This window comes from Mustela nigripes, chromosome 16, assembly GCF_022355385.1.
Source record: "Mustela nigripes isolate SB6536 chromosome 16, MUSNIG.SB6536, whole genome shotgun sequence".
In the NCBI taxonomy this organism is placed as follows: domain Eukaryota; kingdom Metazoa; phylum Chordata; class Mammalia; order Carnivora; family Mustelidae; genus Mustela; species Mustela nigripes.
Window position 1 is genome coordinate 31747974 of NC_081572.1, and position 27967 is coordinate 31775940.

Genomic DNA, 27967 nt, shown 5'->3' on the forward strand with positions numbered 1-27967 from the left:
GTGGTGAGAATGGAACCAGTCCACACGTGGAGTGCCCAGAACACTGCCTGGCACATGGAATGTTCTAGAATGGATAGCATCGTCGTTACTGCTAATGGCATTAAGGCATCTGCTGTCAGCCATCTGTGGTACCCTTCCGGTACCATCTCCCTCTCCTGAGCTCCTGACTGGAATGCATGGCTGCCATGGACAGGCTGGCCCAGAGCCACCTCACCTCCAGCATGGCCAGCCTGGAACCCATGACCTCCACATCCTCCTTTGCCAGTTGCCTGAAGGTGGGCACCTCACATTCATTTGAGCTACCAACCTCACAGGCTGCCTTTCTCCTCTCCTGCTTTAAACCCCTGAGTAAATTCAGGGCCTTCTACTTCTTAATTTCTCTGGAATCTGCCCCCACCCCTACCTTCCAATCCATCCCCTCCAGTGCACTTATCTGCTAAAGCCGAGACTGCCCATGTCTCTGTCTTATTGAAAGACATGGATGACACCCCATGGCTTGGAGAATAAAATCTAAATTCATTCAAGAGGCCCTTCCCGGTCCTCTCCCTCTCCCCCCATGCTAGAACAGTCAAGACCACTTGCTGTTCCCACAGAGGAAATGGGAAGGTGAGGAAAGTTTCTGGCCAAGTCTGTGGCTATATTAAGCACAGATAAAATGGGGGGGTGTCTGCCATGTCCCACGTCTGCCATGAGGCTGAGGCTGCTGGAGAGCTGTGTGGCTCAAGCTTGGAGACAGCGGGTCTCAGCTGGACCCCAGGGAAAACAGGACATTTCCCTCCTGGGACCCCGCAGCCCCACACAAATGCTGGGGCACACATTGTGGACAAGAACATGTGGCTGTGGCTGTGGAAACAACCACATTGTCTCAACCACCAAGAGACCCTCTCCTTTTACAATCACCAAAAAGCCGCTTAATCAGTCCAGAGGTGGAAAAGAAAGTAGTGTAAATATCCAGATAATTTGGGTAATCCTATCCTTTCCTCCATCTTCACTGATCTGACCAAGAAACTCAGAGGAGTAACAGTGGTAACACATGGGAACTTTGAAAAAACACATGGGTTGGGGCGCCTGGGTGGCTCAGTGGGTTAAGCCGCTGCCTTCGGCTCAGGTCATGATCTCAGGGTCCTGGGATCAAGTCCCACATCGGGCTCTCTGCTCAGCAGGGAGCCTGCTTCCTCCTCTCTCTCTCTGCCTCCCTCTCTGCCTACTTGTGATCTCTGTCTGTCAAATAAATAAATAAAATCTTTAAAAAAAAAAAAAAGAAAAAGAAAAAAAAAGAAAAAACACATGGGTGAAACATGGGAACAGTGGAAACATTTTTTACTTTAAAAAAATGCGGAAACAACCCCCTCCCAGGATGGTAACTAGATGAATGCCTGTGGGATTGACTTCCCAGTCTGACTTCATCTGAGAGGACCCCGGGGCTCCTCACCCTTTTCCCAGAGCCCCAGCATGAATGCCATGCCTCTAGCACTTTCTGAGAACCTTCCTTCCCTTACATAGTGAACCACTCCCTGGGGGTTTCTCTGCCCCTCCTACTGGGTTGGGGTATTATAGTTACCCTCCACATGAGCTCCTGGGAGGCAGGGGGTGTCTTCTGTCTCAGTCACTGCACCTCCTAGTCTGGCAGGCCCCATGAGCTGAGTCTGGATCTTCCTCGACTTCTAGTGGAGTTCCATCCAATAAATTGAAATTATTCTAAGTGAAAAACACATTGAATACATAGAAACTACTGAGCTGCCCTAACTGTGCTCAGAACACTGACTTCAGCCTCCAGCTAGGCAAAGTCACCTTCCCCAAAGCCCACTTGATAATCAAGTGTTGACTATGTCATGTAGTTGATTGAATACTGTGCTGAAAGTGAAAACAGAATGGTTGTGTGGGTACACAATGGTGATTGGTACATTTCAGTTGTGACTCTCCCAATCTTGGGGCTGGCTGGGAGCTGTGTCCTGCTGCCTCGTATCATGGGAAAGCATAGCACTCGCTAGCCCGGGAAAAGATCCAAATTCACAATTCAAATTACAGTTTCTACTGCATGCCTATGGTCTTTGCACCATCATAAGTCAAAACATCACAAGCTGGACCATTGAAACTCAGGGGCTGTCTGTGAGTATTTGCCGAAAGACAGACCTCTGACTGGTGGGTGAGATGCATCTGGCTTGCCCTTACAAACACTTGTCTTCTCTTCACTGATACCAGTTTGTAAGGTTCCAGGGGTCCTGCCCTCCTATCCAGCAGCTGCCAGCTTGTCCTCTACAAGGCAGTGGGATGGAAATCAGGCATGCATAAATGGAATTACAGGTGACCATTAAGATTATTTGTAAAGAATATTTAGTGTCTATAAAGATGCTCATGAGGGGCGCCTGAGTGTCTCAGTCAGTTAAGCCTCTGCCTTTGGGTCAGGTCATGATCCCAGGGTCCTGGGATTGAGCCCCACATCAAGTTTCCTGCTCAGTAGGGAGCCTGCTTCTCCCTCTGCCTGCCTCTCCCCCTGCTTGTGCTCTCTCTCCCTCTGTCAAATAAATATATAAAATCTAAAAAAAAAAAGTTCATGATATGTTATGCAAAAGGGAGGCAACAAAACAGTTTATGCAATACGAGCCCATTTATCTTTATTTAGTTAATTATAAACATAGAAGAAAATATGTCAACTTATTAACAAGTTGTTAGATGAGAGTTTTATATATCACTTTTATTTTATTAATAATTATTATTAATTAGAGATGCCTGGGTGGCTTAGTTGATTAAGCATCTGACTCTTGGTTTCAGCTCAGGTCATGATCTCAGGGTCTGAGACGGAGCCCTGTGTGGGGCTCCCAGCTCAGCAGGAGTCTGCTTGGGGTTCTTTCTCTTTCTCCCTCTGCCATGCTTGTTCACAGCATGTGTTCTCTCTCTCTAAAGTAAGTAAATAAACAAAATCTTTAAGAATGTAATTATTAGTGGTATTTTTCTCGACTTCCTAAATTTCCTACAGTGACCATACTTTCCTTTATAATACTATATATGCATCTGCCTATACTGAGCCTTCAGGATCCCTGTGATGGAAAGGAGGGAAGTCAAACATAAATAACTTTCCTCCATAATCGAGGTTTTGTTTTTGTTTTAAGATTTTTTATTTATTTGGCAGGCAGAAATCTCAAGTAGGCAGAGAGGCAGGCTCCCTGCTGAGCAGAGAGCCTGATGAGGGGCTCAATCCCAGGACCCTGAGATCATGACCTGAGCTGAAGGCAGAGGCTTAACCCACTGAGCCACCCAGGCGCCCCCATAATTGTGTTTAACTTAGGTGGCTTCAACCCAGTTCCAAGACCATTTTTGTCTACCTCCCGCATACCCCTACTGAGACCCCCTCAAAATGGACAGTATATGGCCCCTCCTCACCTACTAAGTCTAAAGGGAGAGTAGATGCAGAGGTGCCAGCAACTAATCCAAGGAAGAGCGTGACACTGATGGACTTCAAGGTGTGAGCGGAGGGCCCTGGGGCCGCACAGGGAGGAAGTGGCGTGTTCTCATGGGGAGAGGGCAGAGAGGGCGCCTTTGATGGTCTGTCTTCTGGGCCAGGCCCGGAAAGCAGGAAACAGTCGTAACTGAGGAGAAGAGTACTGCATCTGGGGCACAGCTGGAGCAGAGGCACAGAGCTGGGGGTGCTGTGGCGGACTTGGACATGGGTGAACACCGCTGAGGCCAGAGTGCAGAGAGGATGGGCTGGCAACAGCAGAAGGATGTGTGTGACGGGTGTGGGGCTAACACAGCGGGATGAGGCTGGAAGGGGGAGCAGGGTTGACTGTGAATGGCGTGGAACAGCAAACTAAGAAATCTGCAGACAAGGGCTATACTACAGGCTCAGGCCTGGATTTCAAAAAAGAATATTCATGTGTACTTGGAGTTTCCTGACAATGCCACAGGTTGAGGCGGAGAGGTCTCTGGGTCCTGCATCAGGCCAGCTCCTGCAGAAAGCTAGCCTGGAGCTGAGCGTTTGGTATAAATATGTCAGAGAGGCTAGAGGTTCAGTCCTCTCTAGGAGCAGCAAATTCCTTCTTCCTCCTAAATGCTCCCTAAACCATGATGTAGTGGTGAAGCATCCAGACCTTTGAGCCAGTCAGACCAGGGTACAAATAAATCCCTCCTGTGCCACTGTTTGCCAGTGGAATACTTAACCTGAGTCTCAGTTTTCTCAGGTCTAAAATAACAGTAACAATATCACCTTTCTCCTCACTAGAAATAATAATAGTATGGGCCGCCTGGCTGGCCCAGTCATTAGAACCTGAGACTCTTGATCTCAGGGTTGTGAGTTCGAGCCCCATGTGGGACATAGAGATCACTTAAAAATTAAAAAAAAAAAAAATAGATGATAAAGTTTTGCAAACATTTGCAATGTGTCTGACCTTGCTTTAAGCACTTTTGCACATATTAGCTCGTTTAATCCAGAAAAACCCTAAGAGGCAGGCATTATTTTTTACTTCTAGTTTACAAATATGGAAACTGAATTGCTTCTCAGCCTTTTGGCTAAGATCAAGTGCAGATGTAGAAACTGAGACACAGGGCGCCTGGGTGGCTCAGTGGGTTGGGCCGCTGCCTTCGGCTCAGGTCATGATCTCAGGGTCCTGGGATCGAGTCCCGCATCAGGCTCTCTGCTCAGCAGGGAGCCTGCTTCTTCCTGCCTCTCTGCCTACTTGTGATCTCTGTCTGTCAAATAAATAAAATCTTAAAAAAAAAAAAAAGAGTTGCATGTTCCACTGCCTGAACCAACCAGGCACCCCCAACATTCACATTCTTACCTCATTTATTTGTCAACAGCCCTGTGGTAGGTACTACCATTAAGCCTTGTTCACAGATGAGGAAACTGAGACACAGAGAAATTAAGTGACTGGTTCAGGTTTCTTTGCAGAGCTGGAATAGGGATGCAAGTGGCCTGGCTGCAGAATCAAATCCGCATCACTTTAATACACTCAAAGAAGGACGCCTGTTTTGCTTATTATCATTCATATAATTCTCAAGAGGCCTGCCTGAGATCAGTTGAGTCCAAGATGTTTAAATCTGGTTCTTCCCAGTAATAGTGGTTCATGGAGGAGCTCGGGGATGGGGCAAGGTGAATATTCCTGAGCGGGATTAGGGGAGCAAAAGCACAGGTGAAGGAACATTTGGGGAGGGCTCCTTCTTGCCTGGAGCGAGAGGCCCTCAGCTGTCCCATCAATGGCCAGGAAAAGAAGGACAGGAAGCTGACACTATGTCTCGGCACTAGTTGAAAGGCACAAATGTCTTATTCTTTGGCAGGAGAGCTTCCCTGGGATTGTACCACAGCCAGTTCCAAGGTAGGTGGTGGACAGAGGACCCTAGAGGGCTGAGTGCTGTCTTTGAGGGAGATTATATTTACTGGATGTCTCTTTGAAAGGGAAAACAGAACCCTCTGGCAGGGCTGAGCCCTTGGGACAAGGGGACCCTGAACCTCTGGCAGGACTGGGTTCCCAGGGTCTAGACCCTGAGCCCCAGGTCTTATCCTTGAGCCTGCAGGACCTGCTCCTTTTGGGTCAGAGGGAGGTAGAGGCCAGGGCTCAGTTCAGCACCGTTCCCTAGTCAGCAAAGTGTTGCATGATGAGGTTGGGTCAGAGGTGAGACACAGCCAGTATAATAGCCCAGGGGGGGCACCTCTACCCCCACAGGGTAGGATGACTAGAAGGCCACGCTGTCATTTAAAGGAATAGGACAGGGGCACCTGAGTGGCTCAGTGGGTTAAGCTGCTGCCTTCAGCTCAGGTCATGATCTCAGGGTCCTGGGATCAAGTCCCGCATTGGGCTCTCTGCTCAGCAGGGAGCCTGCTTCCCTCTATCTCTCTTTCTGCCTGACTCTCCATCTACTTGTCTACTTGTGATCTCTCTCTGTCAAATAAATAAATAAAATCTTTTAAAAAAATATAAAGGAACAGGAGGATAAAGACATTTCTTTATTATGGATTCATGGATTATTACTTTCCTTCAATGGCTTGTACTTTATTAGCATTATTTATTTTGATGCTTAGATTGTTCCAGATTTGGTCATTTGCTTGCTCCTATGTTCTTTCAGTATGCTCCCATTTTCTTTCCTATATTCCCATCCCTACCTTCTTGTGCAAAGAGATGTTTACACCACCATGGTAAACATCAAACCAGACCATCAGTGGACACTAAATCTAGGGGGAAATTCTGATGAGAAACGGGATATTTAAAGGATCTTAAAGTGTTTCCCCACAGACTCCTTATTATTTGCCAGGGGGAGAAAAGTAATTATAGAATGAGAAACCGGGCAACACCTTGACTGGGTGATTGAAATTAACATCATCTGCGAGGGACAGAGGGCCATCATGCGCCTCCTGAGTACACATTGTTTCGGCAGTACGCCAGCTGAGAAATGCATTATCTCAATGTAACCAGGGGGAACATCAGATAAACACAAAATGAGGAACATTCTATTAAAAAAAGGCAGGAGTCAATAATAGTAGTAGTAGTAGTAGTAGTAGTAATAATAATAATAATATGCCAGTCATGTAAATGTTCCAGATTTAAGGAGTCTAAAGAAACACAACCAACAGGGCGCCTTGGCAGCTCAGCTGGTGAAGCATCTGACTCTTGATCTCAGCTCAGACCTTGATCTCAGGGTCATGAGTTCAAGCCCTGCTCTGGGTATGGAGCCTATTTTAAAAATAAAGCAACACCACCACTAAATACAATAGCTGACCCTAGACTAGACCTTGTACTGGAGGGGAGAAAATGATATCAAGGATGGACAAAATTGGAATATGGATGGTAGATTAAATAAAAGTACTATGTCAATGTAAGTGTATAGAGTTTATGAGAGTGTAAGAGTGTATCTCTATTTTTAGGAACTACAGAAGTATTTAGGGATAAGGGCCATCAGGTATGAAACCCTGTAATGGTTCCAAAAAAAAAAAAAAAAAAAAAAAGAGAGAGAGAGAGGCCATATGTGATTAAACAAGGGATATAATGTTAACAATAGGTGAATCTAGGTAAAGGGTATACAGGTGTTTTTGGTACTCTTTCCCTTTTTGCAACCTTTTGTAATTTTGAAATTATTTCCAAATAAAAAGCTTTTTAAAAACGTTCCAGGCTCACTTTATGTGTTCCGTGTCCAAGCCCTGCAATCAGCTTTTTCTCCGAGGATCCTAGTGAGCAGGAGTATTTAACCACATGAAAAAGAGAGAGAGAGAGAGAGAGAAGTATTCCTAGCATATAGAACAAGATGATAGAAGCCAATGAAATGTGAAATGGAAGTGCAGGCGGTAGAAAGGGCCAGTTCTAGCAGCGGCTAGTCTTCTGAAAAGATACCCCCCAGCAAAGGGAATCCCAAGAGGAACTGTGGTCATCTCCCCCCCCCCCCACCCCGGGATGCAAAACCCAGTCCTCCCCCGGCTCCCCACAAGCTTCTCTCTATTCGCCGCACCTGTGTGATTTGGGTGCTGGATACAATAAACCGACAGGTTCGGCCATCGTTCCGGAGCCAACACTGTGTTCGGCGGCACCTCATGTGTGGAAGCATAGAACTGCATTTGATCTACTTCCATGGAAGGCGCACAACGATTGTGCGCAGAGAAGAAAGTGAAGCGGCGCTGGAACAACTTCAGTCCGAGGACTGCTCTGGGTGAATGAGCACCCTCGCCCGGCCAATCAGGACGCAGGGAGGAGATTTCACCCAATCCCGGCTCGGCGATGCTCTCCTCGGGGCGGGGCCCACACGACCCGGGTGGGTGGCTCACCGCGGCTCCCCAGCAGCCCTGCAGTAACTCTGGTCCCCCCTGGCGCGGGGTCCGGGCGTTGGGAGGCGTGGATCGCCGAGAGGAGGTTGGCGAAGTAGATCGGGCCAAACGGTGGAGGACGCTAGTCTTTGCAGTCTGGGGACCACAGTAGCTTGACCGAGGCAGCCCTGGCAAAAGCCACGTTTGCCACGCTCTCTGCGGGGTTCCCCCTCTCCGAGAGCCTGAGTCCAGAACGCCTTCCTTCGGGAGAGCAGGGGAAGCAGGTGTGAGAAGGCTGTCAGGCTTCTCTGCCCGATCCTGCCGGGGTAGGAGGCGACCCTTCCTTTCCTCTTGGGAAGGTAGGAGGTCAGGTCTGTGCCAGGCTTGCAGCCAGCTTTAAGAACTAACTCTCTGATGGTCAGGATGGCGGGACGCAGAGAAGAGCGAGGGGTACAGGCGTCTTGTCGAGATGTAATACATGTGGGGGGAGGAGGCGAGATGGAATGACTTCTGTGAAGCAAGATGCGCAATCCCCAGATGGGCACACAGCGTGGCAGCTCTTCCAGGCCTCCCAGTCTGGTGGTTCTTCCCTGGGTCTAACCTGAACCCTCCGTGCCGCATCTCTGGCCAGCCTTCAGTTAGCTGCTTTTCGGGAGATGGATCTTCCAACTAACTTTCTCATTCTTAGATGGGGCTCTGGTCACTGCGCTGGATGCCGCCGTTCCTCAAAATCTGAGAGGTTGGGGAGCCATGCCGGAAAGCATTCAGCTCCTTTGTAAGTCTTACAGAGAATGCAATTCCTTCCTCCGAGGAAACTGGTGTCCCTGTTACTGAGACAGGAAATAGGAGGAGCAGGTGGAGGTGGGAATCCATTCTTGTTATCATTATTTTATAGCTGAGCTAACGGAGGCCAGCGAGGCTATGCATCTTGCCCAAGATCACACAGCTTCAGGTGACACAGCCTGGATTTATACCCAGGCTTGTCAGATTGCAACCCTGTATTACAGGGGCCTTATGCCAGGTCTCACCCTGCTCAGGATCCTCTGGGGGTCTCACCTGTCGCTGCTGTTTCTGGCCTTGGTACTTAGTTCTTTGCCGTGTTTCAGGTTTCCCAGACATGGGGCTTCATCCATACAAAGGAAAGTCAGCAAAACCCCAGGTGCCATGGCACCACTAATTTGGAACCGGAGATTTAAGGGGCATGGGACCTACAGCGGAACTTAGAAACCAGAGGGTGCTAGACTACCTCCACTTTATTTGGGCATCTCCCAACTCCTCCTATTATACTGAGGAGGAATCAACCAACTGCCTCATGTTACAGGGAAAGTTTCAGAGGAAGCAAGATTTAAATTGGTTTTGCAGGATATTTAGTGGGTCACAATAGAACAAATGTGTTGAAGGGTGGCCTGTTGGGAGAACAATTTTTTTTTTTTTTTTAAGATGATATTTCTTTGAGGTAGAGTGAGAGAGAGAGAGAGATAGAGCACAAGCCAGGAAGGGGGAGAAGAGGGAGAGGAAGAAGCAGCCTCAGTTCAGGACTTGATTCCAGGACCCTGGGATCATGACCTGAGTCAAAGGCAGATGTTTAACCAACTGAGCCACCCAGGCATCCCTGGGGAGGACATTCTATGTCTGGAAACAGCATATAGAAAGGCTCTGTCTCCTTTGCTCTCTGTCCCCAACTCCGACTTTGCCCCATTTTCCTCCTGCAGAGATCCTTCACAGCCACAGAGCTTCTGGTGTTGACAATGTGGCAGAACTTCTCTTGTGTTGGACAGGCCACTGTGAGTCAGGGCCTACTCTCTTGGGATGAATCTCTGGGATTCCAGGAAGGGGGACCCCACCTCTTCAGCTGAAAGTGGCTCATGGGTCCACCTTGGGGGATTCCATACTAATCACTTAAATCTTGCCTGTTTCTTCACCTACTGATGCTGTCTTCTTTATGGCTAAAGAACACATCTTTTCTGCTCATTGACTAAAGCGGAAATGACCACAGCTGACTTGGACTAGCAGCCTGTCTCAGAGCCCCTGGAGCAATCATGTCCAGCTCAAGACAGATGAATGGAGAGGGAAGGGGATCAGGGTGATGGTTACACCACAGGAAGCACAAGGGCATTGTCTCCAAAATCTCTCTCCCCTTCCTGGGCCTCTTCCTAACCTCCAGTCCCCCATTTCCCTCTTCCCACTCTCCCTCCTCTTCATTAAGCAAAGTTGATGTCTCTCTGGCTCTTTTCCCACCATTAACAAAGCCAGGAATTTCTTGGCTTATAAGCAAGGGCCTTGGGTATCTAGGCTCCTTCAAGTCAGATATCTCAGTGGATTAAAGTGACTGTGGCTTTGGTGGCTCCCCTGAATGCCCCAAAGATTGACAAAGATTTAACTTTGCATCCCAGTGCCTGAGGCTGGCTCCTCTCTCCATGAGCAGTCTTATACCTGGGCACTGACTTTCAGACGGAGCTCATGGACCAATCACTTGGAGGGCATGGCCCTTCCTTTGTCCCTTGGTTTGCTTGTCCTCTGCATTTGTCATGCCAAAGGAATAGCTCACTGGCAGAACACAATGTTGGTCTCAAATGTCCATCTTTAGCCTGGTAGTTCTTGCTCTAGGTTCTTTATAAATATGTTTAGGAAAAGATGACATACAGGTAACAGGGCTGATGCAGCCAAATGCAGATGAAACTCACTTTGAGAAAAATCCAGAAAGAATATAAATTTACAAAAACACTCCAGAGAATTCCTTCTGCATGGCTGGCAGTTACATACTCAGAAAGAATTCATTCCAATAAGAATAGTGATTTTAAATTCTTACTTTATGCACTCTTCCAACAGATCTTTAAGGATTGGAAAGGAGATGGGATGTCAATTTAGGATAATCAAGGATGAAGATAATTTCTGAGATGATGATGCAAGCCAGTGGTGATACAGAATCTGAAGTGTGAAAAATCCCTTCTCTTACCATGACACAGCAGTTTTTTAAAGTGAAGTATACTTGACCCTCAAGGCCCAAGGCCAAGATCTGGGTCAAGTGCCCATTTGGAGAAAGGAAAAGCTAACTAGCCAGCCCATGACAGGTTAGGCTAGACTACACAAAAACCCAAAGCAAAGCCTTTGACGGTCTCCCCATTCCCTCCCTGGGAACTAAATGGGTCTGACTGCCCAAGAGGGGGCAACCTGGAGAAGCTAGAATCCAGATCAAAGCACAAAGTCAATCAGTACTGGGTCTGGAACCATCCCACACTGACCTGCCCCCACCTCCATTTTTTACAAAACCAGGGGGAGATTATCCAGTAATCTGCCAGGGTCAGCCCTGCTGTGGGGGATATTTATAGGCTCAAATGGGAACAAATGGCATTCATGCAGGCTATAACACTCTTTAAGGAGGAAATGGAAAGAGTGCAGGACTGAGGGCCAGATTTATTGGGGGGTGGGGGGAAGGGATTACATCTCATGAACACAGGGACTTTTTGTCTAGGGATCCTTGAGGACCCTTCAGGGAAAACCTTCACTAACCCCTCTATACCCCGAACCCAGGTCTCTCTAGAGAGGACCAAACTGCAGGGCCCCTTGAAAAGAGCAGAGACTTGGACAGCCAGGGCTACAAAGATTTAACTAGCAACTCAGTGAAATAACACTTCCCGTTTCCAGACAAAAGCAACACGAGAAACACTTTTTCTCCAGCTGTTTTCACTGAGTCAATAGAGACTGAAGTAATTATCAGAAGTTTGGGAAGACTCAATTCTATATAAAACAGATGTAAGAATCCAAGACTTTTTCACTAAATGAGGTGTCAGATTCATCTGAATCTGCTGTCACTTGAGTACTCACAATGTTTCTCTTAACAGCCTCCTTGGAGGCAGCAACCACACTTGAATCGTCTTTACAGGCCCCTCTTACTGCCCAACAGTGCCTGGCACATGGTTGGTACCCAAAGGACATCTGATGAATCTAGCTGAACACAAATGGGTAGGAGACCCAGCCTAAAACCCTTTACAAGTGAAGAAACCAGGTTCTAGAGCATGAGCAGCATTCTAAACCGATTTTTTCTTTTGGGTAGAATAGGGGCCTACGCCTGTGGCCACTACCCCAAGGCCTGGCTTCCTGGCTTTTCCTCAAGCTGACCAGCAGGAGTACATCTCCTGCAAGTCAATCTGGTATGTTTCCACCCTCCCTTCTCGGTAGGAGCTCAGTACCAAGCAGTCTCCCTCCCCCTTTCTCCAGTCCCATACCAATGGGTACACCTGGAGCAGCAGTGCTTTAAAAAATTTCTCTACCATCAGAGTAAACTGATGAAGCTTCTGAGATATTAAGCAATCCATCATAACATTTGTGACCGGTTAACTTTAATTTGTCAAAATAAATCTGCAGTATTTTGCATGTTAGTAATACAGTGCTGGTATTGACAGGAAAAATCATCATCTGCTTACATAGAAACCTTCATTTAGGAGCACACCTTAGGAGGGAAATGGGTATACAATAAAAGGCAAATGCAGGCCAAGCAGCGAGCCCTAGAGCGTAACAGGCTGGATGTCAGATTTGAGGATTATCTAATACAACTGTTTAGCTGCCAATCTGATAAAGGGAAGCTCTCAACCAGGTTACAACCAGAAGGGAAAACAAACTCTGCTTTTTCGTAGCGCGGTGGCCGTCGTGCCTTCAACACTTGGTTGAATCAGTTCATCAGCATCAAAATTCAATTCCAGTTCCAAGACATGGGAGAATCTCACCACACAACCTACTTGGCCCCCGTCTCAGTGGCCCGCCACCACCCCCTTCCTGCCAACTCTCTCCCTCCCAAAAGAAGACACGACGTGGCTTTATTATTGCAGACAAGCTTCTTAAGTGAATAAAGAATGCATACAAAATAGCATTTTAACTGAAGTCATACAATGAAGTTTCACTCCTGTTTATTATACAATGAATTGATAAAACAATCATTTCTAGTATATATCTTTTTTTTTTTTTTTTTTTTTTTTTTTTTTAAGAACTAATATTTTCAGGGTTCTGACGACCACACTCTAGCCTGGGGGTAGGGTCCACACCTGCCCCCACTGAGGACTGCTTCTTAGGCCACTGTGGAGGAAGCCTGGGCTGTCTGAACCATGGTGGATGGTGACTGCCAGCCCAGTCAGAGAGATGACAGGTCCCAGCAAGCAGAGCCAGAACCTAGTCCTGGGGCTGCATGCCAGGAAATGTGGGCTTCCTCCAAATGTGGCCACTACCGGCCCAATCCAGGCTTCAGCAGGGCCATGCATGGGCCTTCCCTACACAAGTCCTTCCAGTAGTCCACACATAATGCTCTACAGATTAAAAACAAACCATCTTTGTACTGTGAATAGGAACAGTTGTAACAAAGTCATAGCTACATATTTTTCTCTACATTTTGTTTATTGAGACAAACTAATTAAAAGGCACAAACATAGGGCATGTTTACATGGACATTATAACAAACATATACATTAAAAGTGTAGGAATGTGTTGCCTTCCTGCTAAACAGAAAGTTCCTAAGCTTTTATATATACAAAAGTTGTACAATTTAATGTCCTAAAGTACAAAAGATCATTTATAAAATTATTTTACACTAAGTACTATTTTATTTTTTACTATGTAGTTCAACCCCCTCGAACTGTTTTGTATAATGACACACAGATACCTGTCCCTGATGTAGGAAGTCTGCCTCAGATGTAAGGTATTTGATGCTTGAACTGACACAGTGGGGTATAAACGGAAGTCATCCAGTTTGATAGTCAGTCCTGCAAACATTCTGCAAGATTAATACAACTAAATTCCATTTCTCTTAACTGCAAGATTAAAAAAGAAAAAAAAACCAACAAAACCAAAAACATATTGCAACTTAAGAAAAAATCACAGCGTCTTGGTTTTAGTAACTTTTTTTTTTTTAAAAACACAATGCTTTAAAAATATTAATGTGTGGCATGATGGTGTAAAGAGTATCTGTTTCCCTAACTTTTGGTTTCTACTTTATGTACAGAGATAAAACATCCTGCTAAGAAATAAAAAGCACATGTCTTAACGTGCACAATCATTGCTGGGTTTCTACAGGGAGTACAGATAGCTGTCACCCTGAAAACACCACAAAGCTGATACAAGTGTTTTCTCAAAGAAAAAAAAGTGATGTCCATATTTACAAAGTTGAACAAATCTGCACAATACTTGATTAAGAAACGGAAGAAGAAATTAAAAAAAAGATACACTCTGCTTGTTCTGAAGGGGCATACTACCTAGTTAGTGGTTAGAATAAAAACTGTATACAATTTAATATAAGACATAAACTCTAGTGAGCAACTAACACATCTTTCCCTGTTGTAACATCAACAGGCTCTGATTGGGAGAGAGAGGGGCATATCACATCCCAGTGCCTCCAGCATCTTCCAATTTAAAGCAATATTATTTTAACTGTTCCAAGTACTCCTTGGCTCCTGAATAGGAGTCCCACTGGCCTCTGTTAGTTAGGAGTCTGCCTGTCCACACCCTTGACTTCTCCTCTGTCAGTTGAGGCCTTTTCTCACCAAAACACAATTTGTATATTTTGGTTTTTTTTTTTTTTTAATTTTTTTTAAAAAGTCAACTACAATGCTATATTCCATCAGGATTAATATGCTGAGCAATATTTACATCTCCAAATATCATGTCACAATCCCTATTATATGTTGAAGTTAGAATGATAAATTATCATATGCTTTGCATATCAGAGCTGGTATCACCTTTCCCATAGGGAATGCTGCCTGAAATTAACATATTCCCAAAGGTAAAATGCATATTCTCTGAAATGCATTTTATTATGACAATGCATGTATTTACTCATAAAAACAATAAACACAGACAATTCTACACTAGCTCTCTATCTGTGGACTTAGAACTTCAGGTTAAAATCAGTCATCCACCTTGTATAGGGAGAAGAGTTCTGCTAGTGTTTAGAATAAAATGATTTCTTGGGATTAGAAACAGTAATGCTGTTTTTATTTTGAAATGGGTTTTAATTTTTTATGATTGGTTTTAATTCTGGCATTTTACCTTGCCAACTACTATCTTGTTTAAGCAATGCTGTCAGCTAAAAGGAATTTCTGATTAAACTAAAGTGGTCCAGTGATAAGTTACATACACACCCTACTTTGAACAATCCCAGCCAAATTGGAGAAAAATCCTACTACACTATTATTAACTAATGTAATAAAATCTCCCAATTTCATGGTTTACTTTTTGCATTAATAAACTAAAAGTAAGTTGCTGGTAAATATTTACTTTAACCCATATTTTCATTTTATAATACTGTTTACCAAGGTGGTGATGTAGGCAAAGCTTGGGGTAAGAAAGGCATGCTCTCTACAGGCCTCATTGCTATATTGAGAGGGGCAGCTAATGTCATAGGTGTGGGCAGGTTCATGGGAGACGTGATGGTGACAGGGTGTGCTATATTCACTGGAGCAGTGACAGGGGTGGGAAGGTTGACTGGGGTAGTGAGTGTTAAAGGAGAGGTCATGGATAATGGACTGGTTATAGTTACAGGGTGCCCTATATTCATTGGGCTGGTTATGTTAACTGCACTTGAAACATTGACTGGACTTCTCATGCTCATTGCAGCTGCCACTGTGACTGGGTTTGACATCGTCCCAGATGACACAGAGGACGTGATATTGAATGGAGTAGTGAGAGTCACGGGTGTCGTAGCAGCCGTGGAGGTTTGGCACAGGTTAGCAGCTTCTAAAATAAGAAGATAAAATGGCCTTTAGACTCCCCAAACAATGAACAAAATTCACAAACAGCTTCTGAATCAACATTTTTTTAATTAAAAAGGACAAACATTTAATGAATGAAATTACAGTTCTCTACCATCAGTCAACAGGAAGGGAGGCTCTTTCTGAGCATTGGATTGGAGGTGCGTGAATCTCTTTTCTGACCCTATACCTCCCACAAGGCCCTGGGCAACTTGTTTAGCCTGGCGCTTTTGGTTTCAAATTTAGATTACTTACCTACCTCACAGTGATGCTGGGAGGACCAGTTAATTTCTGCAAGGCACTCTGGGGAGCAGAGATATCAAGCAGGGCTTAGTATTCTCACTACCACTTCATGCAAGTAGAGCCAACCAAGGACAGGCCAGGAGAAAGAGCTTGTTTACAAAGAGCTGGGCCGATGGTCACACAAGAACAGATAATCAGGAAAATCTTCTGGTAGGGCAACTGTAACTAGTGGAGAGAGTTGTATGTCCTCAATGCTATGTACTCTAAAGTCTCAGAGGTGAAGCTACATTCTGTTAAGGTTTTAAAAATCCCTGACTGGGGGCACCTGGGTGGCTCAGAGGGTTAAGCCTCTGCCTTCAGGTCAGGTCATGGTCTCAGGGTCCCTGCTCCCCCCGCCCCTTCTCTGCCTGCCTCTCTGCCTATTTGTGATCTCTCTCTCTCTGTCAAATAAATAAATAAAATCTTAAAAAAAAAAAGAAAAAAATCCCTGGGCACCTGGGTGGCTCACATTCGGCTCAGGTCATGATCCTAGGGTCCTGGGATCGAGACCCACATCGGGCTCTCTGCTCCGCGGGGAGCCTGCTTCCTCCTCTCTCCTTGCCTGCCTCTCTGCCTACTTGTGATCTGTCTCTGTCAAATAAATAAAATCTTAAAAAAAAAAAAAAAATCCCTGACTGACACAAACAAGTGACTGACAAGCTATTTTCGCATCTGTTTCAGTCTTTTTTTTTTTTTTTAAAAATCGTTTTAACAATCCTGTTGTTTCTGGTTAGGTTTCCTAACTATGTTAAGACAAAAGAGCTCTCAGTGGGTTTATATTCTCCTCCCTGCTTCCATTTCTCCTTACTTTCTGACGCTGACAAATCACCCACTGAGCATCAAGTGCCTAGTCACCAACCATACCAAGGAGGACTAATCAAGCAAGAAGACCCTACAGTGACTTGGGGGACCCTGGTTCTTGTAACCCAGCAAAGCCTGGGCACTTCTTAAAGAAAACTTCCCTCAGAGGTGACACCCCCCACCCCACCCCTCAACAAAATTCAGCACCACCTGCTGGTGTGTGAGGAAACAGCAGTAAGAGGATAGACGAGTGGGCTAGTTGTGTGTAACTTAGCTGTCAAAATGGAGAAATACATTTGAGACTAAAAATAAAGGTCTATACACATCCCACACATATGGGTCAAATCACCTCATATCGATCCTGGAGTCAATAAGCAGCTCTTCCTTGATCAATATGATGGAACTCTGGCAAACTCTATACTCTATGTCAGGAATTCCCAAATCTGGCTGATGGTCGAAATCATTTATCTAGGGAGCTTTTTTTTTTTTTTTTTTTTAAATGGCTTCCCAGGAAATTCAATAGTGAGATTAGATGGAACTTTGGAAATGCGTAGTTTTAAAAATTTCCCAGGATGGCGATCTGATTTTCACTCAGGTTTGGGAACTTAGGTTACCTTATTTTAAAAAAGAGACCTGCTGATTCAAGTTTAGGTTTTCAGGGCAGAAGTCTCCTCTCTCCCCAAATGTGACATTTTACTAACACGAATACAGAAGTTTCTAACATCAGTGGTCGTTTCCAGAGAGATTCATGCTACAAATGGGAATACAATAGCATTTTGTTTCATGGAGGTCAGAAGATGAGCTAAACAACTGAGTCTTATTGTACAAGCAAAATAAAACACAACATGAAATAGAAGAGTACAGGAAGAAAGAGAAAACCAACTCACTTTTAAGGTGATAACAACTGCTAAGGGTATTTTTGTTTACACCAAAGAAGGGCTTTCACTCTCTCATGTGCCATCACCACCCCCGCTCCCCATCCTGCAATTTCCTTTCAGTCCAACATCATCTTCTTCCAGGACTTAAATAATTTTACTCTTACTCCTTCTCAAGGAAAACATCCTCCGTAACACGTTCTCACCCACTATGCGGTTGCCATAGCATATATACATTTTCCTGCCCGCCTGCCCCGCCGCCACCTCTTCCCCTAATGATAAAGTATTTTATTAAATAATGGCAAATCTTCATTTGAAAGAGAGGACCAAGGAGGCTCTAAGGAAGGGTAGAAGACCTATCTGGCTGCAATGCCAGTAGATGTATGAAATATTTACTTTAATATTTAAAGTAGTCCTTTTATCTTTATCCAAGTACAGGGTGTTTAGAAGGAATTTGTGGAAGGGAACAGCCATACTACATGAAAGCAAAAGAGGGAAGAAACTACACAGCAAAGGAATTACAGAGAAGCATACAGGCAGAGGATTCCTTATGAATTTAAAATAAAACAGTAAGACATGGCAGAGGTCAGGAAGGAAGAAGGAATTTAGGAATCTCTCCCATGGCTGATGGTGCACTGACAAAATGATTAATTTGAAACGCCTGCACAATAGGCCAGAAGCCAAAGCTCTAAGTATTAAGTGAAAAAGCTGTGTGGAAAATGGATACTCCAACAGATTCTTTACAAAATATATGAGAGCAAAGTAAACCATTCTCAATTTTAGTAACAATTACAGTAAAGTCTCTAACAATTTAAGTACATACATGTTAAACTAATGCAAGCCCCAGTGACAGACTGAATGAGATTAAGGGAGAAAGGAAGAGAAAAGATATGAGCATCATAAAACCAGAAACATGTAATAAATAATACAATGCAGGAAGAACACTGAAGAGCAGAAAGTAGCAAAGTTGTAAGAAAATAAACTATATACCCTAAGCATATTTCAGCCACCCCCAAAAGTGGGAGTGTTTCAGAACGGAAAAAGAGGGGCCCATAATGCATGGAAGTTGACATAAAAATGGAACTCTGAACATAACAGGGAAAGACCAAATCTGGCTCCAAATTTATAACAAAAAGAAAATCAAAAGAACATGAAAAGAAGTACTAAGGATTTAATTTTTAAAGTAAAAAGACTTATCCGGAAGCCTAGCAGCTTTGTTGCCAACATAGTGTTTCCAGGTTTCCATGAAGACAGATTCCCTAAGCTGTGGCTGCCTCACTTAGACCCCGGGGCACGCTAAATGAGCACATGCTCTAGCCATCCTGTGAGCTCCGGCCACCTCATCTTACCTTTCTTTCTTGCCTTGACAGCTTCTTCCCATAGTCTCAGTGTCTCCACCTGCTTCCCTGGCCAGCTGGTCACATGCTGCTGCTGCTGTTGCTGCTGCTGCTGCTGCTGCTGCTTCTGGCTGCTGGTCTCTTCGCTCATGCATGCTACTCAAAAGACAAACCGCAAATACTACATTTACCTTGAAAAAGTGCAGCCATTTTTTTCATAATCTGAAACTTAGGTACTTTGGCTCCTCATGCTTCTCTGCCCTTTATCATTTGTCCTGACAGTTTTTACTACAGAGGATCTTCTTTTGCTGCTTCTGTCTATACTGGTCAAAATAGATAAATTAATAAAAGAAAAATCAAGAGAGCTGGGGAAAACCAATATAAAAGAGAAAAGAATTCTCTGCTATATTAAAAAGCAAGTGTCTCTCAGAATGGAACTTGGGTAAAATCAGTACAGACTAATTAATGCTCATCAAAATATCTAATAAAGTTGGTCACTTGACCACAACAATGTACACTAAAAGTAAAGTTTTGTAAAGTTAACAAAGTATGACATGCTAGATAATAAACCCAATGTACTTACAAAGAAGCAAAAATGGATGAGATTAGAACACATTAACCTTTCTTTCCCACTCCTGGCCACCTATTCTGAGAATATGATGTTTCTGCTGCATAAGGTACATATATAATAGGATACAGAATTAGGAATAGACTTTCTTCTGGTGGTTAGGGCAATCTCAAAGACAAGCCTGGGTAAATGTGAGTACTGAATTTTATCCACGAGTCCCTGAAATAGTTTATCTTCAATTCTGAATTTAAGGTAAATATGGACATGATATCCCAACTCTACAGATTTGGGTTTGAAAAGCAAACTAAATGATGCTGCTTTCATCTTTAAGGTTATTAAGGGCATATTATTAACTCCAACAGGAGTTAGGAGACACCACTGCTTGAGAATCTTCCTAAAATTAAATAAAAACAATGAAAATTGCCTTCCAGCAGCTACAGCTTGCTAGTGTGGCTTCTGCTGCCACAATTCTAAAACACTAGAGCTTTTTATTTAAACTCATAAAAGAAGAGAAACATTGAAAAATAGCTACAGGGAAATTCTGCTCTTTTAACATGGGTGTTATTAGCAGACAAGCACAGGACTGAAAGCAAAATTAGTGGAGGGCTTGTCAATGCTGTTTGTATCCACGCTGGTGAGGTGTATTTCCAACATCAGTATATAGTCTCCACTGACATGTGTTTACACGCTTTAACGACAGGAGAAAACATGAAAGATGAACATGAATACAGTGCTGAGAGCATAGCGAAAATAACTTCAATGTATTATAAAAATATCCAGATTTCATCAATCACAAATGCAACAGAAATACAATCTGAAGTGTCACCTACTTTTACTGATGCCTTGTTTACATGTATTACAGTTGATACTTTGGCTCTGCCCGTGTGTCTTTAAGTGGCTGGTGATGTACGCTGCACTCAGAAGCTTCCCACAGATGTTACACGATACCTTGCCTTCGTGGCGCACCATGTGTGTCCGCAGTCTGTCTTTGGTGGCAAAGGCAGCAGTGCACGTCTGCATGAGGGAGGAAAACTTTTTTTAAATATAGACTATCCTGTTCTACTCATTTTAAAGTACGTTATATTCTAGCCATTACCCTATCCATGTCCGCAAGCAGACTGAGTAGGTTGAACTTTAATTGCATGTGTTACCTAGAATCATAATCATAACAAAACATTTGGTGAATTTTAGACCCTTAGATTTTGGGGGAAGAAAAAATATCAACAGAGAGTACTGAAAAGATGTGAGCAGCAGAGTCAGTTAAACCTGGATTTAAATCCAGTTCCTTGATTCATGAAACAGTGTAACACTGAGCAAATTAACCTATCTGAATTTGTTTCTTCATCAGTAACGTGAGGATAAAAATACCTACCTCCCAAAATTATCGGTGGGACTAAGAGTCTGGCCGAAAGCCTCACACATAGCAGGCACTTGCTCAAATGACACTAGCTTCCTTCCTCAGATTGGATTTTTCTTAGGATTCAAATCACTTACTTAATAAAGGCAGTCATTAACACATTTAACTGAAAGGAGCACAGAAAGACTTCCAGCAATAAACTAAAATTACTGATGTCTAAAAAGTCATTGGATTTAGCAAGATTCTTAACCTTTTCATTATCTTAACTTAGGTTAAATAAAATCAACAGATTTTCAAACAACTAGAAAACGTCCCAATTTGGCAGGCAAACATCCAATAAGTGATAACATTTGGGAGAAAATTCCTATTTTCTTCTATTACAGTTAAAATCATCAACCCAGAAAATAATTTAAAGCATTTCATTCATTTATTCATTTCAAATACATAATGACCTTTCCAAGACTACATTTTTTTTTCTTGTAGCGATAAATACTGTTGCCTAAGGAAAGGAAAATGTAGCTTAACAAAAACAACACATTTACATTTTTAAATGCTTTTGCCTCACAGAAATAGAAGCTGTCATTTATATTGTATAAAACCAGAATTCAAATGGACCACATTTACTCAAGTCAGTGATTTTTAAGACTATTCAAGAACGGTGAGATTTGATTGGCTCAGACCTTCTGGATAATGTGCATTAAGTGCTACACTAAGGATAAGTCATTTTAACTCTTACTTGGCATTTGAAGGGTCTTTCTGTTGAATGGACATGTTTTACGTGACAGCTTAAGTGGTCAGGCCTGTGAAAGAGAGAGTTTCAACAGAAGATGTAATGGAACACACATTGAGAAATGCTACTCACGGTGATGTTTACATGCTTGGCAGCTTTGGGTGGAGGGCATTTTAAAGAAAGCTAGAATTACCAACTCCCCCTCCCCCCAGTGCAAGCCTCCTTACCTCTCTTACCATAAACAAAAGTCTTAATCCTTTACCTGTTAATTTTTCTCTCCTAGTCAACATCAAATCATGTTAGGCCTTGGTTCTTTAAATTATAAAATACCCAAAGTTGTAGTCCTAACACTTCCCAGATATAGCCACTACTATATAAACTTTTATTTAAAAGTCTTTAAATATGAAAATTAGTGAAATGTTAGTAACCACAGAAAAATGGAAACTTGTCCTCCTAAAAGTTACACTGAGAGTATCCAAGGTCATCCCAACTTCTAGGAAATAAGTTTCTTTGATCTGCACGGTGAACCTCATGTCTGCAAAACTGGTGATTACAGATGTGCCAAAATGAAGGCTGGAGTCCACCAAGGCACTTCTTAATTGAAATACTAAGCTAATCACTATGTCACCACTTGTCAACCACACCAAACTGGAATTAGACCTGGAAGTGTAATACTTTATCTATCATCAATCTCCTCTAATAACACAGGCCTGCCCACAGCTATTCTCACATAAACCTTCTAGGTCACAAAGAGACAAAACTGAAGTTCACTGATACCTCACAGGGAAAAAAAAAAGCAAAGCAAAATGCAGTACCTCGAGAAGCCTTTCCCACAAACACTGCAAGTATAGGGTTTGGTGATGCCTCCTTCATGAGACCTCACATGGTAAGTCATCCGGTCCTTCCTCTTGAAGCGCTGATTACAAACAGGACACTCGAAGGGCTTTTCGTCTGAATGGGAGAGCTTGTGCCGATTGAGGTGGTACACATCTCGGAAGGCCTTCCCGCACATCTCACAAGCATGGTTCTTCTTGACGGGCTTACTGGGTTTCTTGACAGACTGGGTCACAGGCATAGCTGTGGTGCTGGCACTGCTGCTGGGGTTGGTGCCCGAGGAAGATGTAGTGACTGTTGATAAGATGCCAGCAATGGTTGAGACCAACGAAGTTCTGCTGCTGTCCCCAGCGATGGTGGAGATGAGGGGAACCACCGTGGTGGGGGTTTTCTTTGACCGGGACACCAACTTGATCCCTGTGTGGCAGGACTCGTGGCGCCTCAGGTGATAGCTGTCCCTGAAAGCTTTACTGCAGTAAGTGCACACAAATGAAGTTTTGGGTTTCTCTTTTTTAATCCCAATGGCATCCTTTAATGTTTCTGGTGCTGTTTGAGGTTTCTGAGTTATTGGTATTGGAAGCAATGGTTTCTGATCAGGGGGCTCCACAGCAGAGCTCAGGAGGGGCAGCAAGCTGTTCGGTGCTGCCTGCTGTTGGTGATGGGAGGCTTCATGGGCCTAAAACCAAACATTTACACTTCAGAAACAGCCTCGCACAATGGCCTCCAACATTCAACATGCTCCAGACAACAGAGACCAGAAGAAACAATCAAAGAGCCCATAAGCTACTCCCTGCAGCAGAAACCCAGTAACCATCTAGTTACCCTCAGAGCTCCCAATACAAAGCATTAAAATCACTGTACAGACACAAAACTTTTATGACTAAGTTGCTGACAGTGATCTTGCTTTCAAACAGCTGACTACACACCATCCTGGTTCATGAGGGACATACCAGCTGATGACATCAGTTTGCCTTAGTCTGTCAGTGCTGAAACCAAGTTTAAATAACTTGTCAGAAAAATTACATTCCAGACTTAAGTATTTACCAGTACCTTACTGCAATAATGCATACACTACACACGCGCACACATACACAGAATCATCTATTTGTCTATTTTACCTAGGAAAAGAAAGGCACTGTCTCTCCCCTTTCCATCAGAAAATCAGTGACTGAGGAAGGAGGCTGTTCCTAAGTGATAAAAGGAACTTAGCTCTCTGAATATATGCCCTATTTGTTATGTTTACTTTTTAAAGTTTTCACTTAGCTGTTCTACTGAAAGATTTGATGGAAATGAAACCTGCTATTAATCAGCCTGGAAGGCATCTGTGAAGGTAGCCTACAGCAAAACACCTGTCAGCTATATCTCACACAGTTCATTTAATCTTACACTAGAAATCTGTATCCTTTAACATCACTAGTTCAAACCCTAAAACTCTCCAAGACAGACTAGCAAGAGAAAACAAACTATAAATAATTAAAATTTAAAATAATTAAAATTCCTTTCATTTTCATCTTCTTCCAGAATTTATATGTTTCATTAAAGTATTAGACATTTGCTGTTATAATGTGCTTCTCCACTCCAGAAGTGGACGCCGTCTGGAAATTTTCTTTAGCTGCACGGACACCAAAATTTCATCATGGATCAGGTTCTTGGTATTTACGAATCATTACTCTCTTGGTTGATTCTTTTAAAATTCTCCATCCTGATAAACATTTAGGAAATGATGGAAAAAATTCCTGAAATAGTTTTTCCTGATACGTTGTACTTTACCAACGTTATTTTTGAAACTTTTTTGACAGTGAGCCCAAGCCCCTGTGCTTGAGTTTTGTAATCCTAAAAGGATACATGCACCTACAGGTAAAGAGTTCCCAATATTTTAAGCACACGACATCCTAGGAGGGGACCATCCCATCATCTTAAGACACTCTAGTTACTTATTTAGCCTTCTCACTCTATAATCACAAGTCCTACAGTTAACTTGATTAAGAGGAAGAAAACCAGGAGACAGACACACACATTCACACAGAGCTTCTTCTACCCTAATGGATAAGAATATCAACCATATAGCTCCACATTTACTTGATGGCCACAACAGCTAAGCCTGGAATCAAGTCTCCCCCAAATCATTAGGAGGTGTAGTATTCAAAGTTACCAGTTCCAATTTAATAATTTTGGCTGAACCCCCCTTTGGGTCCTGGAAGTACTCATACAAATTGTGAGTATCTTTCTGGACTTACAGATTAAACAGAATTATAGTCCACTTTTAATTTAATTTATGGAGCTCCTGTAAATGTGTCTGCCCACAAGACATTAGTGGAAACTTTATAGAATTTGGATGTAAATCTTAACCCCTTTCTAATCTGGCTCTGGGATACCCAAGTTTCCATACAGTATACAAACAGTTAATAGCTGAAGATAGCTCAAGATATACAATTTCAAAGGCTAACAGATCAGATAATAGGGAATGCAAATCTTCTGGACAAAGTTCAGACTTATAGTGTTTAGAGGCATTTTTCAATTCTAAATAACCATTAGTTCGATGGAGTACTAAAAGCACTTACTGCCATTTTACCAATTCAGATGTCTGTGGCAACATAAAGTATTTTTACACCATTGCTGAAGCTCACTCTCACACGAGGGTCACACCAGGTCCCTGCTTCTTGGGTGAAATGCTGTAGAATGCCTCGACCACTACGGGAATCACTCTCTGAGGATTCCTAGGATCCCCACACTTCTACATGAAGCCTTCTAAGAGGGGAACTGGGTTTTCCCAACTTGTTCTCTGAGGGAGAGACAGAGTAAAACAACAACCATGGCCTGCCTTCAGTTAAGTGATCAAAAAAAACAAAAACAAAAAACTTCTGGGTAGACTTTTATTTGACTAGTATCATCAAACCAAAGCTTTTATTTTATCTCCCATCTCTTTCAACTTTAAGGCTTTTGTTTTTTTTTTAACACTGCCCAAGCTTTCCTTTTTCTGGGGTTGGCAAAAAAACAAAACAGAAATGTTATTTCATCACCCAGGGTAGTAGGATATAGCACCATGAAATCTCCAGTGCCAGAGGGCAAAAAATTTTGTACTGAAACAAATTAGCATCAGTGAGTCATATCTTGAATGTCCTGTTAGGAGAAGCATCCATCAAACATCTTACAGTTATGGCTTTCACTTTCCACCAGGTTATCTGGAAAGCAAGCAGGTATTAAATTGTTTGAAAATACAAATTCAATAGTAAGCTCTAGGAAACAGACAAGAGAGTTTAACTCTCCCATTTCCCCAGTAAAAATTACTTAAAACTGAAACTGAGTAAGTCTATTCATACCTTGCCATAGAAAAGACTGAAATAGTCTCTTTACCCATTCAACTGTCCTCGGCTCTAAATTATTTTTCCAACAATTTTCACTGCACACATTGCCAAGCCCAGGATCAAATATTAGCTTTCACACTTCTCCATCAGGTGGAAAAAAAGATTTTAATTGCTGAAAAAAATTAAATAATATAAAATCTAATTAACATGTTGATCAATAAATGCTTGGCATTTGTCTTATCCAGAAAAAGAACAAAAGTATTCCAAAAGATTGTTCAACTAGCTTTCCAAAAATTACTTATAGGTTTTTCCTTGCATAAAGAACAATCCCTTTTTTTCCCCCCAATCTTCATGAAGTTTACGGACAGCAGGTTATAACATGGCAAGTCTAAATCATTCCTCACATGAAAATCACTTAGGTGGCCCATTAATCCCAAATTTAAATGACTATCTGAAAGCTTTTTCTAGAGAGGGCATTTGCCACCTTTACACCAATCTGGATGCCAAACTAGTTACATAACATATCTTTTCCAAATGCATTTTTAAGTTGACTTAAAGCATGATAAAACAATACCAGATCAGAATGAGAAAAAAAAGTTTGTGAGTTCCATAATTTTGCACATCTTCAATTTTAAGAAGCCAGGATATATTTCAACTAGCTACTTAAAAATCAAATTACTCACATTTGAGAGAAAATAGGTTTTAAGGCAATAAACCAGTTCTACACAATAGGTAACGGTTGAATTGTCCAATTCCCTATATTAAGTCCACTGGGATGAGTCCAGTAGCTGCGAGGATTTTTTGAAAATTCTGCATCCATTCCAGGTTAGTTTCAAAAGGTCTCAAGCGCCCAAGCAATGCGTCTGGGATTTCACGGAGTTATTCAAAGAAGGAAAATAACCCAGAGAGGCGGGAAGAACGCATTTAAAGTGACAAGCTTCCTAACCTCCTCCGGTTCTGAAGTTTCCCCGTGAGCTCATCACTGCTGCCCACTAAGTGCTTCGTTTGCAAACAGAAATGAAGCAGGCAAAAACTAAGTTCCAGCCTCGGTCTTCCCGACAGGGGTCCCCCACCTAAAATGGGCGGGCAAGAGGACTGCCAACGTATCGGCTACAGCCACTTTCAAGTTTCTTGCAGAAAGTGCAGACCAACACCCCAACGAATGACTCATCTGGGGGCTTTGTAAGCCGACTTTGTTTGCTCTCTCCACTTTCCGTCTCCCCCACTTGGTTGGAGGAAACGTTCGAGGTGGGACGAGAAGGAAAAGCGCTCCGGGAGAAGGTCGGCCTCCCGGAGTCCCGGCCCCCACCGCTCCCCCCGCCCCGGCCCGGCTAGGGGATTCCCCGGGCTGAATGGGACGGCGGGAGGGCTGGACAGAGGGAGAGGGTGTCAGCTGCCAAGGCTCGGCAAAGGCTTGCGAGAGAAAAAACGCAAATCCAGTGAAAAAGTTTGGGGAGGGGATACTCACTCACAACACCCCCAACAGGGTAAACACAAAAGGGGGGGGCGGCGGGAAGGGGGAGTGGCGGGGAAGCCAGGGATACCCGCTATTCGCAGGGATGGGGGGTCAGAAAGTCAACACACACACACACACACACACACACACACAAAAAGAAGAGATGGAGGTGAAAAGGAGAGCGAGCGAAAGATAGATGAAGTGCGTCTGTGTGTGGGGGCGTCCCAGAGTAGGACCTAGAGACCCCCCCTCGCCCCACGATGCGGGCCGGGGCCGGGCGCGCTGTGGCCAAGCGGCCCGCGCTATCCAGCGGCCCGGCGCCCTCCTTTCTCTGGGCCGCGGGTGGTGACAGCGACCGGCCTCCTCCCTTCCCCTTCAGGGCGGGAGGGAAGGGTGTGTGCGTGTGCGTGAGTGTGCTAAGGGGGGCCCGGGGTTCACCCCGAGGCCTGCTCTCTCCCCCGCACCCCGTGAGGCCGCCTCCTTTCACCTCAGCAGCCCCGCTCCGCCGGGGCGGGCGGGCGGAAAAACAAAGGGGGATTAAGGCCGGGCCGGAGAGCGGAGCCGGGAGGGAGGGGAGGAGGAGCGCCCGCCCGCCCGCCAGCCCGGGGCCCGGCCCCCCTGTCCCCCCCGTGCCCCCCCGGGGGGGCCCCCAGTACCTGGAACAGGAACGCGGTCCAGTTGGCCTCCATGGCTGCGGCGGCCGACCCCCCTCCTCCCCACTCCCCCCGCTCGGGGAGCCTCCTCAGCCGGAGGAGGCGACAACAAAGCGGCGGCGGCGGCGGCGGCGGCAGCGGCAGCGGCGGCTCCTCAACATGGCAGCGCCGAGCGCGGCCACTTCCGGTAACCTCCGGGACGCACCACCGCCGCGGCGAGCGCGGGCGGGGGGGGAGCCCCGACCCGGCCGCCGCCGCCCCCAGCCGCCCGGACCCCTTCTGGGCGTCCCCGCCGCAGGCTCGCCGCCTC

General features: G+C 44.3%; 1 protein-coding gene across 3 annotated transcripts; it reads right to left on the minus strand.

Moving 5' to 3' along the window:
* Positions 1-12044: 12044 nt before the first annotated feature.
* On the minus strand, positions 12045-27834 carry VEZF1 (vascular endothelial zinc finger 1). Of its 3 annotated transcripts, none has more exons than XM_059380847.1 (6): positions 27661-27834; positions 22225-22919; positions 21416-21479; positions 20153-20336; positions 18767-18910; positions 12045-15445 (listed from the first exon to the last, which is right to left on the minus strand). In XM_059380847.1, exons 1-6 carry the CDS (start codon positions 27691-27693, stop codon positions 15018-15020), a joined length of 1548 nt encoding a protein of 515 aa, XP_059236830.1. In that variant the 5' UTR covers positions 27694-27834; the 3' UTR covers positions 12045-15017. The 3 variants fall into 3 exon arrangements, with proteins under 3 accessions (XP_059236830.1, XP_059236829.1, XP_059236831.1); XM_059380846.1 differs by having other exon boundaries at positions 20153-20354; XM_059380848.1 differs by lacking the exon at positions 27661-27834 and adding an exon at positions 24805-25011 and having other exon boundaries at positions 20153-20354.
* Between the last annotated feature and the right edge of the window lie 133 nt (positions 27835-27967).

What these genes read in the sequence shown, in the direction of transcription:
- VEZF1 (XM_059380846.1), bottom strand. Translation starts at nt 27,693, where the DNA reads ATGGAGGCCAACTGGACCGCGTTCCTGTTCCAG. An exon ending in AAAGACCCTTCAAATGCCAA is followed by an intron (nt 20,355 to 21,415) that starts GTAAGAGTTAAA and finishes ATTTAAAAAAAG; the next exon opens with TTTTCCTCCCTCATGCAGAC. An exon ending in TGTCAAGGCAAGAAAGAAAG is followed by an intron (nt 15,446 to 18,766) that starts GTAAGATGAGGT and finishes TTCTTATTTTAG; the next exon opens with AAGCTGCTAACCTGTGCCAA.